Here is a 12256-nt window from a genome sequence, read left to right on the forward strand (position 1 = left end):
TAAGCGACTTTTAAGGGATTCGTGAGTATCAATAAAAGTGGATTTCTAAAAGACTCCACAGATGATTCATTGCTATCGAGAAAAGATTTTGTAAATTTTTAATCAATCGTAAGTATTCTACAAAATATCAAACGTGGATTTTGAAAAGACTTTCAAAGGGATTCATGGCCATCAATAAACGTGGATTTTTAAAGGACTTTCAAAGGGATTCATGGCCATCAATTAACGTGGATTTTTAAAAGACTTTCAAAGGCTTTCACGGGCATCAATCAACGTGGATTTTTAAATAACTTTCAAAGGGATTCATGGCCATCAATAAACGTGAATTTTTAAAAGACTTTCAAAGGGATTCATGGCCACCAATAAACGTGGATTTTTAAAAGACTTTCAAAGGGATTCATGGCCATCAATAAACGTGGATTTTTAAAAGACTTTCAAAGGGATTCATGGCCATCAATAAACGTGGATTTTTAAAAGACTTTCAAAGGGATTCATGGCCATCAATAAACGTGGATTTTTAAAAGACTTTCAAAGGGATTCATGGCCATCAATAAACGTGCATAAAACGTGGATTTTTACAAGACTTTTAAGGGGATTTTGTGACCATCATAAAACGTGGATTTTTACAAGACTTTTAAGGGGATTTATGACCATCAATAAACGTGGATTTTTACAAGACTTTTAAGGGGATTTATGACCATCAATAAACGTGGATTTTTACAAGACTTTTAAGGGGATTTGTGACCATCATAAAACGTGGATTTTTACAAGACTTTTAAGGGGATTTATGACCATCAATAAACGTGGATTTTTACAAGACTTTTAAGGGGATTTGTGACCATCAATAAACGTGGATTTTTAAAAGACTTTTATGGAAATTCATGACCATCAACATTATTTAAAGACGTTTAATTTATAAAATACGCACACACATTATCCTGCTTTGCAAAATATAAGCATACGTTTAAAATATTGCCAACCACGCTTGATAACGAGTGGGCAGCTTATAACATTGTAAAGAATATGATAAAGTTATTTTTGTTCCAGAATTTATCGTATTTTTGCTCTAGTTTTAGAAGAATTAAAATTTCAATTTAGATTCAGTTGCAATATTGAAATGGTGCGAACAACAATTGTGCTGATAGCAGTGGCTGCTTTTTTCTATACCGTAGCTGGTTCGGCATTTGTTAAAACTGAAGATGGCGATACGTTTTATATAGAAAAGTCGGAGAAGGTTAATTGTTTTCTGTTCCACAATGAAAATATGCACTTCTTATTTTGTGGTTTTTTTAAATTAATTACAGTATTCCTGGCACGAAGCCTTGAGTGAATGTATCCGTTTAAAAATGACATTGGTAGCCGTAGATTCAGATTGTAAACGTCAAAAAATGGCCGCCTTAAGCATGTGTAAGTATTAAAAAAATACAAAAATGTTAAATTGGCATCAATTACAAAGCAAATATTTCTTACAGACGAAACTCCACGAGTGTGGATAGGTGGTCATGATCAAATTAAAAGTCGACAATTCCAATGGATATCCAATAGTCAGATATTTGAATACACTAATTGGAGAGAACGCGAACCCAATAATAATAATGAACATTGTGTGGAAATGATATACCCCAGTCTGAAATGGAATGATGCTAGATGTGATGCAAAACATGGATTTATTTGTGAAGATATGCCAGCAGTAAAAGAAAAAAATAGAGAAATAAAACTGTTAAAAGAAGCATATGAAAACCAAATCGGGCAACCAACCACTGAAATAAATCTGAGAGAAAATGTCGAGGAATATATGTCCAACTATGTGTTAGAACTTAAAAAGGAAATTCAACATTTGGGAAATTCAATTAATGAACAACTCGCAAAATTAACTAAAATTTCTTTAAATCAAAGTAATTGTGAAGAAAAGAAGATTTATTTGCTAAATAATAATCAAATTCAGACGAACCAACGGATGAATCGCCAACAACAACCTTATCATCGCCTTTTTATTGAAACGAAATTAACATCGAATTTACACGAATTTATTGTAACAACCGCTGAAGGAATGTCTCCTCACTGTAAAAAAAAATTATATTCACAATAAAATACTTTATTTTATAAAACTAATCAATAAATATACCACGGTGCTCTCCTTACTTACACCTGGGAAGTTCATAGATGAGAAAAACTAAAAATCAAAGTTCCCATTTTTGGGTTTTTTAGGTTTTCAGGATTTTGCTTGAAATTGGTAAGTCTTATCAAAATACTAGGATTAGAGAAAATCTTATAGCTGTGAAAATACTCTGAAAAATCGGTTTTTATAATTCTTTCGTAAATCGTAGTCAAAGTTTAAATTTAGAGTTTTTTTTTAAGTTTTCGCAATTTAGCTTGAAAGTGCTATCAAAATGGCCTTGAGGTGAAAACACCCAAAACAGAAAACAGAAAACACCCAACGATGGGAAAGAAACACTGAGGAACACGCGAACATAGACTTGATTGCGCTATAATCCCGTCGGACTTCAATAAGCAAAAACTGTGCTTTCAAACCACAGGTGATATTTTGGCTGCCCATGTCTTGTCTGGGCTGCAGCAGTTTTTATTGCTGGTCCAGTATTATTGCTGAACATTCAGCCTTTGGATATGCAGGTTTAGCATTAGGTTTATAAAGATACAAATATGGCGTTGGGCATGTTAAAAACTGTTATGTAACCAGGTTTAGCTAAGTGACAGAAAGGATGAAACAGTTTACATTTCGGAAACCCTGTATTATGACACAACTGACGTAAACATATCAGATAGAAATGAATGGGTTCAGAACAGACCAATTTTTTTTTATCAAATTTTGTTGGGTTCCGCTGCACTGCAATTGGTGAGGGAAATTATATACTTGATGAACTTACAAGACGAAGTTCTCAGTCTCCTGATATACAAATAGAGCCAGGTCAGGCAACCAATACGAATGCATCGGCTTTGAATGTGTTGTGTACGTGTGAGTCACAGCGAGAGGGTAACTTTTTTCTCTGAATAAACTGTGAGAAATTGTGTGTGCATAACATCAGTTCGGTTGACATATAGAATTTCGTTGATATTGTTAGTTTATGTTTAAAATTTAAACTTTAAATCATAAAATGATTGAATAATGCTATTGCAAATAAAAAAAATTTGGTATTTAATATTTTTAAAGGTTTGTACATATACAGTGAATCACAGTCAAAAGTATCCACTTCACTTTCTTACATTACTTTTCACTGTGAGGTAAAAATCGATGTTGTATAACAATTTTTAATTTTTTTATCTAAATTTAACTGAATTTCGTTAAATTTATTTTATAATATTTAGGTCAAGACACTAATGTTTAAAAAGAAAAAAGAATGAAGTCGCAATTAGCTCTTTGCAATCGCAGTTTTAATAAAAAAAATTAAGTGGATACTTTTGACTGTAATTCACTGTTGTATGTTGCGTAAATCTTTAAAGTAAAGATTTTCTTTCACTGTCACTTTGATTTTGATAATCTTTGTGACAACTAAGAAAATGTCTTCTCATATAAAACGTTCTTTGGCGTATTAATGTTTTTTGGCACAACAAACATTCATAATCACCGAAAAAATTGTCGGCGAATAAAAAGTCGTTTTCATACTGGTCAGTCATTTCTCTATGTGTATTCATACGTACAATCAAGAAAAATAGCGACTACATCACCTTCTTCGTTGATCAGACAAGACTGCGTGTTTCTTTGTTATTGGAAAACGAACAAGCTGTTCGGTGGTGAGTGCACATCGTATTTCCTCGCTCAGTATACACAGAGTGTGCTTGTGTTTGTACTCTCAACAAGCGCACACGGGCGCCTAATTGCCTGACCTGGAAATAGAGCGACATTGATATAACATGTTGTAATGGGGCTGCTTCGTTTCTCATGGAGCGTCAGTGAAGATCTTGGGGTCAGTGATCACAATCTGATCCGGATTGAGGTCTCATTATATGCTCAGCAACTTAGCGATGCCTTTAGCGTTGTTTCGTTGCATGATTTCTCTTCTCTTCCAGTGAATGAGCAAGTGAGGTTTCTGACTGACACTATTTCTAGTGTCAATGATTCATTGTTTGAGAGGTACAGCCGAAGAAGTTCTAGGAAACTGTCATGGTGGAAAAGAACTTTGAGTCAGAAGCGAAAAGTAGTTAGGCTCCTCCGGAAGAAATTCCAGAGAGCCAAACGACGGAACGCTGATGATGTTGGCGTTCATTCAGCAGCCTATAGGCAATGCTTGAATGAGTACCAGGAGATGATGTCAGTGGCAATCTTTTGTGGAAAGAAACCGTGAGGACCCTTGGGGTCGACTGTATAGGCTATGCAGACCGAAGAAGACTCTTGATGTCTCTGGCATCAAAGTAGGTGATAGAGTTCTGACTATGTGGAGTGATTGTGTTTATGCCATGATGTCCTCATTCTTCCCAAGGACGGAGCTGGAGGTACCTCCTCCACTGGAGGGGCTACCTATTGTACCAATTCTGGAAAGATATGAGATCAATCAGGCTGTAGCGTTAGTCCGCTGCAGTAAGTCGCGTGGGTAAGACGGTTTGACCGGAGAGATGTATAAAGCATCTGGAGGGCCATTCCGGATTTCCTAGAGGCTTTGCTGTGTAAATGTGTGAGTATGGGTGTGTTTCCACGAGAGTGGAAATCTGCTAAAGTGATTGTCCTCTTGAAGTCGCCATATAAGGTCAGGAGTAATCCTCGATATTATCGCGGCATCAGTCTTCTTCCAGTGCTTGGAAAAGTATTGGAGAGGACAATGGTGCATCGGCTTCAGGAAAGACTTACTGGCGCAGAGTCTGAATGGCAGTTTGGGTTCAAACCAGGCCGTAGTATAGAAGACGCATGGTTGCATGTTAAGCGCTGTGTGTCTGAGTCTTCGAGCCGATAGGTCTTGGGCATATTCGTCGACTTCAAGGGTGCTTTTGACTACCTTTGTTGGTCAAGAGTACTTGTTCGTCTACAGGAAGTACGATGCCAGGAGATTAAGCTTTGGCAACGCTATTTCTCAGATCGGGTGGCTCCTCTTTTGGTGCAAACAGTAGAGTCTCCATTGATGTTGTTCGGGGTTTTCCGCAGGGGTCCATTTATTTGGAACCTAATGATGGATCCACTACTGCAACAACTCAGCTCGCTTTGCAAGGTCTGTGCTTTTACAGACGATTTGCTCGTTCTGGTGGAGGCTCAATCTCGTTCTGAGATGGAACAGTTGGGCTCCAGAATGATGTCTATTGTTGGCACTTGGGGTACCAGGTTTGGTGTCCAATTTGCTACAGAGAAGAGTGTCACAATGCTACTCAAGGGTAGATTGTCTGGCAATCGACATACGAGCGTCGTCTTCGATGGTCGAGGTCTCTCGTAAAAGACTGAAGTGAGGTATTTGGGCACCACAATGGGTGAGAAGATGAATTTCATCACTCACTTAGATCGGCTCAAAGAGAAAATGTGCAGCGTTGTAAGTCCTGTTCGTCGCATTTTTGCGCTTGGATTGGGGTCTGTGTAGACGTGCGTTGCGGGTGGTATGGTGGTCTGCTTGTTGCCTGTGCAACATACGGTGCCCCCATATGGCACATTGCAGTTACAGGGTATGGGTATCGTAAGATTCTGTCATGTCAGCGCATTATGATGCTGGCGTGTCTCCCTGTATGCCGCACAGTGTCTACTGAGGCTATGCAAGTGTTGTTGGGTGTCCCTCCTCTTGACCTGGAAGTGATACGTTCAAACGTGTCATTTTTAGCCAAGAGATGTTTGCCGATTGTTCCCACTGATTGGGCAGTAGAAGATGTGGTGAGCTTGGATGCCTTGAAGCGCAAGACGCGGCTGCGCGAGCTCGTAACATCTAGATGGCAATCTAGATGGAACCAGTGCGAGAATGGGCGAGTAACATTTAGGTTTATCCCGGATGTTACTTTTGCCATGACGAACCCCGATTTTGGTTTCGGCCTTCATTTGGGATACTTGTTGACTTGGCATGGGTCTCTCACTGCATTTTTGCATAGTAGAAACCTTTCTGGCACTTCATCGTGCAGTTGTGGGGCTCCAGTCGAAGACTGGCTGCATGTTTTGTGTGAGTGTCCTCATTATGGGGACTTCAGGAACCTAGATTCCATGGGTATCACCAGAGTTGATGGCCAATGGGATGTGAGTCATGTGCTCTCTACTAGCTCTACTCGTGTTAGTCCTGGGGATGCAAATAGGGCGTTCCGCCTTCGCAGAGCGTTAGTGCAGGTGTCGTCGTAGGTGTTGTTTCTATGTTGTTGTGTTGGGGCTTTATAGGCTTAACCGCGTATATTGCAACGGGGGTCGCATGGGACCGAAACTGGAAGTAACTCGGTTACGAGATTTGACGAGAGGTCATTATTCTGGTACCGCAGGTGGTATGGAATAATGGGGAATCTCAACTCTCCACCATGCCATCACAGATCTTTTAGATCTTGTCGGGGGCTTTCAAACATAATCGGTTGCCGTTCGCCAGCTTCAGAGCGGAAGAGGTGAATGGGCCTCGCAATGAGAAAGCTACGTCCATGTAAACGTGGTGACTAGACTGCTACATCAGTGTAACACTTGTGTTACACTCTTCCCATTTCCCGATCGTGTCTAAACTCTCTCTCTCACTTTGGGCGACCAGTCCCGTGTTGTATGGAACAAAAACTGGTAGTAGTTTCGACTACGAAGTCTGACCGGAGACTTTCTGGTACCGCGGGAGTCAGGAGTCCCTAGATCTGTTCATCTAGCCTGACTATGGAGAGGCACCTATTGGTTTCAACGCGGTGGTTGTGGTTTGGACCGACATTGCGGGTAGAGCTTCGGCTCGATGTGGAGTTGCATTATTCACCGGAAGCTGCGACCCATAGAGCAGCAGAAGTGTAAGATAGCCCTCAACCCCTTACCAAGAGGAAAGTGAAGCCCATAATTGTGGATCTTCGAATTGGTACCTGCGGGATAGACTTGGGGACTCTGTGGAGAGCTACCACTCTCTAAGAGTACTCTGGGTAATTCCAAAGGGGCGCTGGCCGACGCATGGAATCGCGACCCCCGGTGCAAGGGTGCATCATGGTTAGAGCCGTCAAGGCGAGAATCATGTCTCAATATAACGCTCGACAATCCTAAGAAGTTCTGATTTAAGAAAATCATAAGGATCTGGCAAGACGAACCTGGAAGTAAGGTATCGAAGTCTATATGACCGATAATCTCAGTACGGAGAACTGCACTCATTAATATGAGTGCACCCCGATACTACTATAGTCGAGTTCAAACGAAGTGTTCAAACGACACCACTTATGGGAAAGTTATACATAACTGAAAGTCTCAGGAAATATCATCAACATTATGCTGAGGAGTATTTTTTCCACCGTTGAAAATATGATTTTGTCTGGCCTTGAGAATCGAATCCGGGCGTGTGTGCTTCCCATTGTATCACGGTGCCACCCATAGATCTACTTAACTTCGATGAATTTCTTCACCTAGTTCGATCAATGTCATCATCATCTTGCCTTTGCGGTTTTATACACTTCCCTACATTCTTCCTTGCAGTTTACTTTTTTTCATCATTCTCCCCGTATCACTCTTTTCAGTCAGAATACAATGAACCGCACGAAGTAGCGGTCTCAAAAAAAAAAAAACAAAAACGACAGCTTCGCATCATACAACCTAACCTAAAAGTGATCCATACCAGATATCAAGCGTACATATTTAGATTTCCAAGAAGACCCAAACAAATTTTTTAAAGCTTTTGAGAAAGATCTATAGCGTGAAATTTTAAAGAAGGACCTACAACCGGTAGTAAACTTTGATTTTTAAAGCTTTTTAGAAGCACATATAGCCACCAGTAAACGTGGATTTTTTAAGCTTTTAGAGACACATATAGCCACCAGTAAACATGGATTTTTTAAAGCTTTTTAGAAGCACACCAGTAAACGTGGATTTTTTTAAAGCTTTTTAGAAGCACACCAGTAAACGTGGATTTTTTTAAAGCTTTTTAGAAGCGCACCAGTAAACGTGGATTTTTTTAAAGCTTTTTAGAAGCACACCAGTAAATGTGGATTTTTTTAAAGCTTTTTAGAAGCACACCAGTAAACGTGGATTTTTTTAAAGCTTTTTAGAAGCACACCAGTAAACGTGGATTTTTTTAAAGCTTTTTAGAAGCGCACCAGTAAACGTGGATTTTTTTAAAGCTTTTTAGAAGCACACCAGTAAACGTGGATTTTTAAAGCTTTTTAGAAGCACACCAGTAAACGTGGATTTTTTAAAGCTTTTTACAAGCACATATAGCCACCAGTAAACGTGGATTTTTTAAAGCTTTTTACAAGCACATATAGCCACCAGTAAACGTGGATTTTTTAAAGCTTTTTACAAGCACATATATCCACCAGTAAACGTGGATTTTTTAAAGCTTTTTTGAAGCACGTATAGCCACCAGTAAACTTGGATTTTTTTAAAGCTTTTTAGAAGCACATATAGCCACCAGTAAACGTGGATTTTTAAAGCTTTTTAGAAGCACATATAGTCACCAGTAATCGTGGATTTTTAAAGCTTTTTAGAAGCACATATAGCCACCAGTAAACGTGGATTTTTTAAAGCTTTTTAGAAGCACATATAGCCACCAGTAAACGTGGATTTTTTAAAGCTTTTTAGAAGCACATATAGCCACCAGTAAACGTGGATTTTTTAAAGCTTTTTAGAAGCACATATAGCCACCAGTAAACGTGGATTTTTTAAAGCTTTTTAGAAGCACATATAGCCACCAGTAAACGTGGATTTTTTAAAGCTTTTTAGAAGCACATATAGCCACCAGTAAACGTGGATTTTTTAAAGCTTTTTAGAAGCACATATAGCCACCAGTAAACGTGGATTTTTTAAAGCTTTTTAGAAGCACATATAGCCACCAGTAAACGTGGATTTTTTAAAGCTTTTTAGAAGCACACCAGTAAACTTGGAGTGTTTAAAGCTTTTTAGAAGCACACCAGTAAACATGGAGTGTTTAACGCTTTTTAAAGCTTTTTAGAAGCACACCAGTGAACGTGGAGTTTTTAAAGCTTTTTAGAAGCACACCAGTAAACGTGGAGTTTTAAAAACTTTTTAGAAGCACACCAGTAAACGTGGATTTTTTAAAGCTTTTTAGAAGCACACCAATAAACGTGGATTTTTTAAAGCTTTTTAGAAGCACACCAATAAACGTGGATTTTTTAAAGCTTTTTAGAAGCACACCAATAAACGTGGATTTTTTAAAGCTTTTTAGAAGCACACCAATAAACGTGGATTTTTTAAAGCTTTTTAGAAGCACACCAATAAACGTGGATTTTTTAAAGCTTTTTAGAAGCACACCAATAAACGTGGATTTTTTAAAGCTTTTTAGAAGCACACCAATAAACGTGGATTTTTTAAAGCTTTTTAGAAGCACACCAATAAACGTGTAAACGAGGATTTTTTAAAGCTTTTTAGAAGCACATATAGCCACCAGTAAACGTGGATTTTTTAAAGCTTTTTAGAAGCACATGTAGCCACCAGTAAACTTGGATTTTTTAAAGCTTTTTAGAATCACATATAGCCACCAGTAAATATGGATTTTTTAAAGCTTTTTAGAAGCACATATAGCCACCAGTAACGTGGATATTTTTAAGCTTTTTAGAAGCACATATAGCCACCAGTAAACGTGGATTTTTTAAAGCTTTTTAGAAGCACACCAGTAAACTTGGAGTGTTTAAAGCTTTTTAGAAGCACATATAGCCACCAGTAAACGTGGATTTTTTAAAGCTTTTTAGAAGCACACCAGTAAACTTGGAGTGTTTAAAGCTTTTTAGAAGCACACCAGTAAACATGGAGTGTTTAAAGCTTTTTAGAAGCACACCAGTGAACGTGGAGTTTTTAAAGCTTTTTAGAAGCACACCAGTAAACGTGGCGTTTTACAAACTTTTTAGAAGCACACCAGTAAACGTGGATTTTTTAAAGCTTTTTAGAAGCACATATAGCCACCAGTAAACGTGGATTTTTTAAAGCTTTTTAGAAGCACATATAGCCACCAGTAAACGTGGATTTTTTAAAGCTTTTTAGAAGCACATATAGCCACCAGTAAACGTGGATTTTTTAAAGCTTTTTAGAAGCACATATAGCCACCAGTAAACGTGGATTTTTTAAAGCTTTTTAGAAGCACATATAGCCACCAGTAAACGTGGATTTTTTAAAGCTTTTTAGAAGCACACCAGTAAACTTGGAGTGTTTAAAGCTTTTTAGAAGCACACCAGTAAACATGGAGTGTTTAAAGCTTTTTAAAGCTTTTTAGAAGCACACCAGTAAACTTGGAGTGTTTAAAGCTTTTTAGAAGCACACCAGTAAACATGGAGTGTTTAAAGCTTTTTAAAGCTTTTTAGAAGCACACCAGTGAACGTGGAGTTTTTAAAGCTTTTTAGAAGCACACCAGTAAACGTGGCGTTTTAAAAACTTTTTAGAAGCACACCAGTAAACGTGGATTTTTTAAAGCTTTTTAGAAGCACACCAGTAAACGTGGATTTTTTAAAGCTTTTTAGAAGCACATATAGCCACCAGTAAACGTGGATTTTTTAAAGCTTTTTACAAGCACATATAACCATCAGTAAACGTGGATTTTTTAAAGCTTTTTGGAAACACATATAGCCACCAGTAAACCTGGCTTTTTTAAAGCTTTTTAGAATCACATATTGCCACCAGTAAACGTGGATTTTTTAAAGCTTTTTACAAGCACATATAGCCACCAGTAAACGTGGATTTTTTTAAGCTTTTTAGAAGCACATATAGCCACCAGTAAACGTGGATTTTTAAAGCTTTTTAGAAGCACATATAGCCACCAGTAAATGTGGATTTTTTAAAGCTTTTTAGAAGCACATATAGCCACCAGTAAACGTGGATTTTTTTAAGCTTTTTAGAAGCACATATAGCCACCAGTAAACGTGGATTTTTTAAAGCTTTTTAGAAGCACATATAGCCACCAGTAAATGTGAATTTTTTAAAGCTTTTTAGAAGCACATATAGCCACCAGTAAACGTGGATTTTTTTAAGCTTTTTAGAAGCACATATAGCCACCAGTAAACGTGAATTTTTTAATGCTTTTTAGAAGCACATATAGCCACCAGTAAACGTGGATTTTTTTAAGCTTTTTAGAAGCACATATAGCCACCAGTAAACGTGGATTTTTTAAAGCTTTTTAGAAGCACATATAGCCAACAGTAAACGTGAATTTTTAAAGCTTTTTAGAAACACATATAGCCACCAGAAAACGTGGATTTTTTAAAGCTTTTTAGAACCACATATAGCCACCAGAAAACGTGGATTTTTTAAAGCTTTTTAGAAGCACATATAGCCACCAGTAAACGTGGATTTTTTAAAGCTTTTTAGAAGCACATATAGCCACCAGTAAACGTGGATTTTTTAAAGCTTTTTAGAAGCACATATAGTCACCAGTAAACGTGGATTTTTTAAAGCTTTTTAGAAGCACATATAGCCACCAGTAAACGTGGATTTTTTAAAGCTTTTTAGAAGCACATATAGCCACCAGTAAACGTGGATTTTGTAAAGCTTTTTAGAAGCACATATAGCCACCAGTAAACGTGGATTTTTTAAAGCTTTTTAGAAGCACATATAGCCACCAGTAAACGTGGATTTTTTAAAGCTTTTTACAAGCACATATAGCCACCAGTAAACGTGAATTTCTTAAAGCTTTTTAGAAGCACATATAGCCACCAGTAAACGTGGATTTTTTAAAGCTTTTTAGAAGCACATGTAGCCACCAGTAAACGTGAATTTCTTAAAGCTTTTTAGAAGCACATATAGCCACCAGTAAACGTGGATTTTTTAAAGCTTTTTAGAAGCACATATAGCCACCAGTAAACGTGGATTTTTTTAAAGCTTTTTAGAAGCGCATATAGCCACCAGTAAACGTGGAGTTCTTAAAGCTTTTTAGAAGCACACCAGTAAACGTGGAGTTCTTAAAGCTTTTTAGAAGAACACCAGTAAACGTGGATTTTTTAAAGTTTTTTAGAAGCACACCTGTAAACGTGGAGTTCTTAAAGCTTTTTAGAAGCACACCTGTAAACGTGGAGTTCTTAAAGCTTTTTAGAAGCACGTATAGCCTGTAGTAAACGTGGATTTTTAACGCTTTTTAGAAGCACAAGCGACATTTCTGACAAAAATCGGGAGCTTTTAAATGGATTGAAAAGACCCGAACAAAAATTTAAGTTTTTAAAGTAGACTTTAAGCCCAACCGAAGGCGAT

The 12256-nt window shown here is 37.7% G+C and overlaps 2 protein-coding genes across 3 annotated transcripts in view; one reads left to right on the plus strand and one right to left on the minus strand.

Annotated features, from left to right (window-relative positions):
- Nucleotides 1–12256, minus strand: part of dpp (decapentaplegic morphogen) — a 490893-nt gene that overhangs the window by 345468 nt on the left and 133169 nt on the right. The window lies entirely within an intron of this gene.
- On the plus strand, nucleotides 1081–2145 carry LOC141393347 (uncharacterized). Its single transcript, XM_073966344.1, has 3 exons — nucleotides 1081–1234; nucleotides 1305–1407; nucleotides 1473–2145. The coding sequence occupies exons 1-3, from the start codon at nucleotides 1118–1120 to the stop codon at nucleotides 2087–2089; spliced, it is 837 nt and encodes a 278-aa protein (XP_073822445.1). The 5' UTR covers nucleotides 1081–1117; the 3' UTR covers nucleotides 2090–2145.

Source organism: Musca autumnalis, unplaced genomic scaffold (genome assembly GCF_047663935.1).
Source record: "Musca autumnalis isolate F117 unplaced genomic scaffold, ASM4766393v1 scaffold_2, whole genome shotgun sequence".
Classification (NCBI taxonomy): domain Eukaryota; kingdom Metazoa; phylum Arthropoda; class Insecta; order Diptera; family Muscidae; genus Musca; species Musca autumnalis.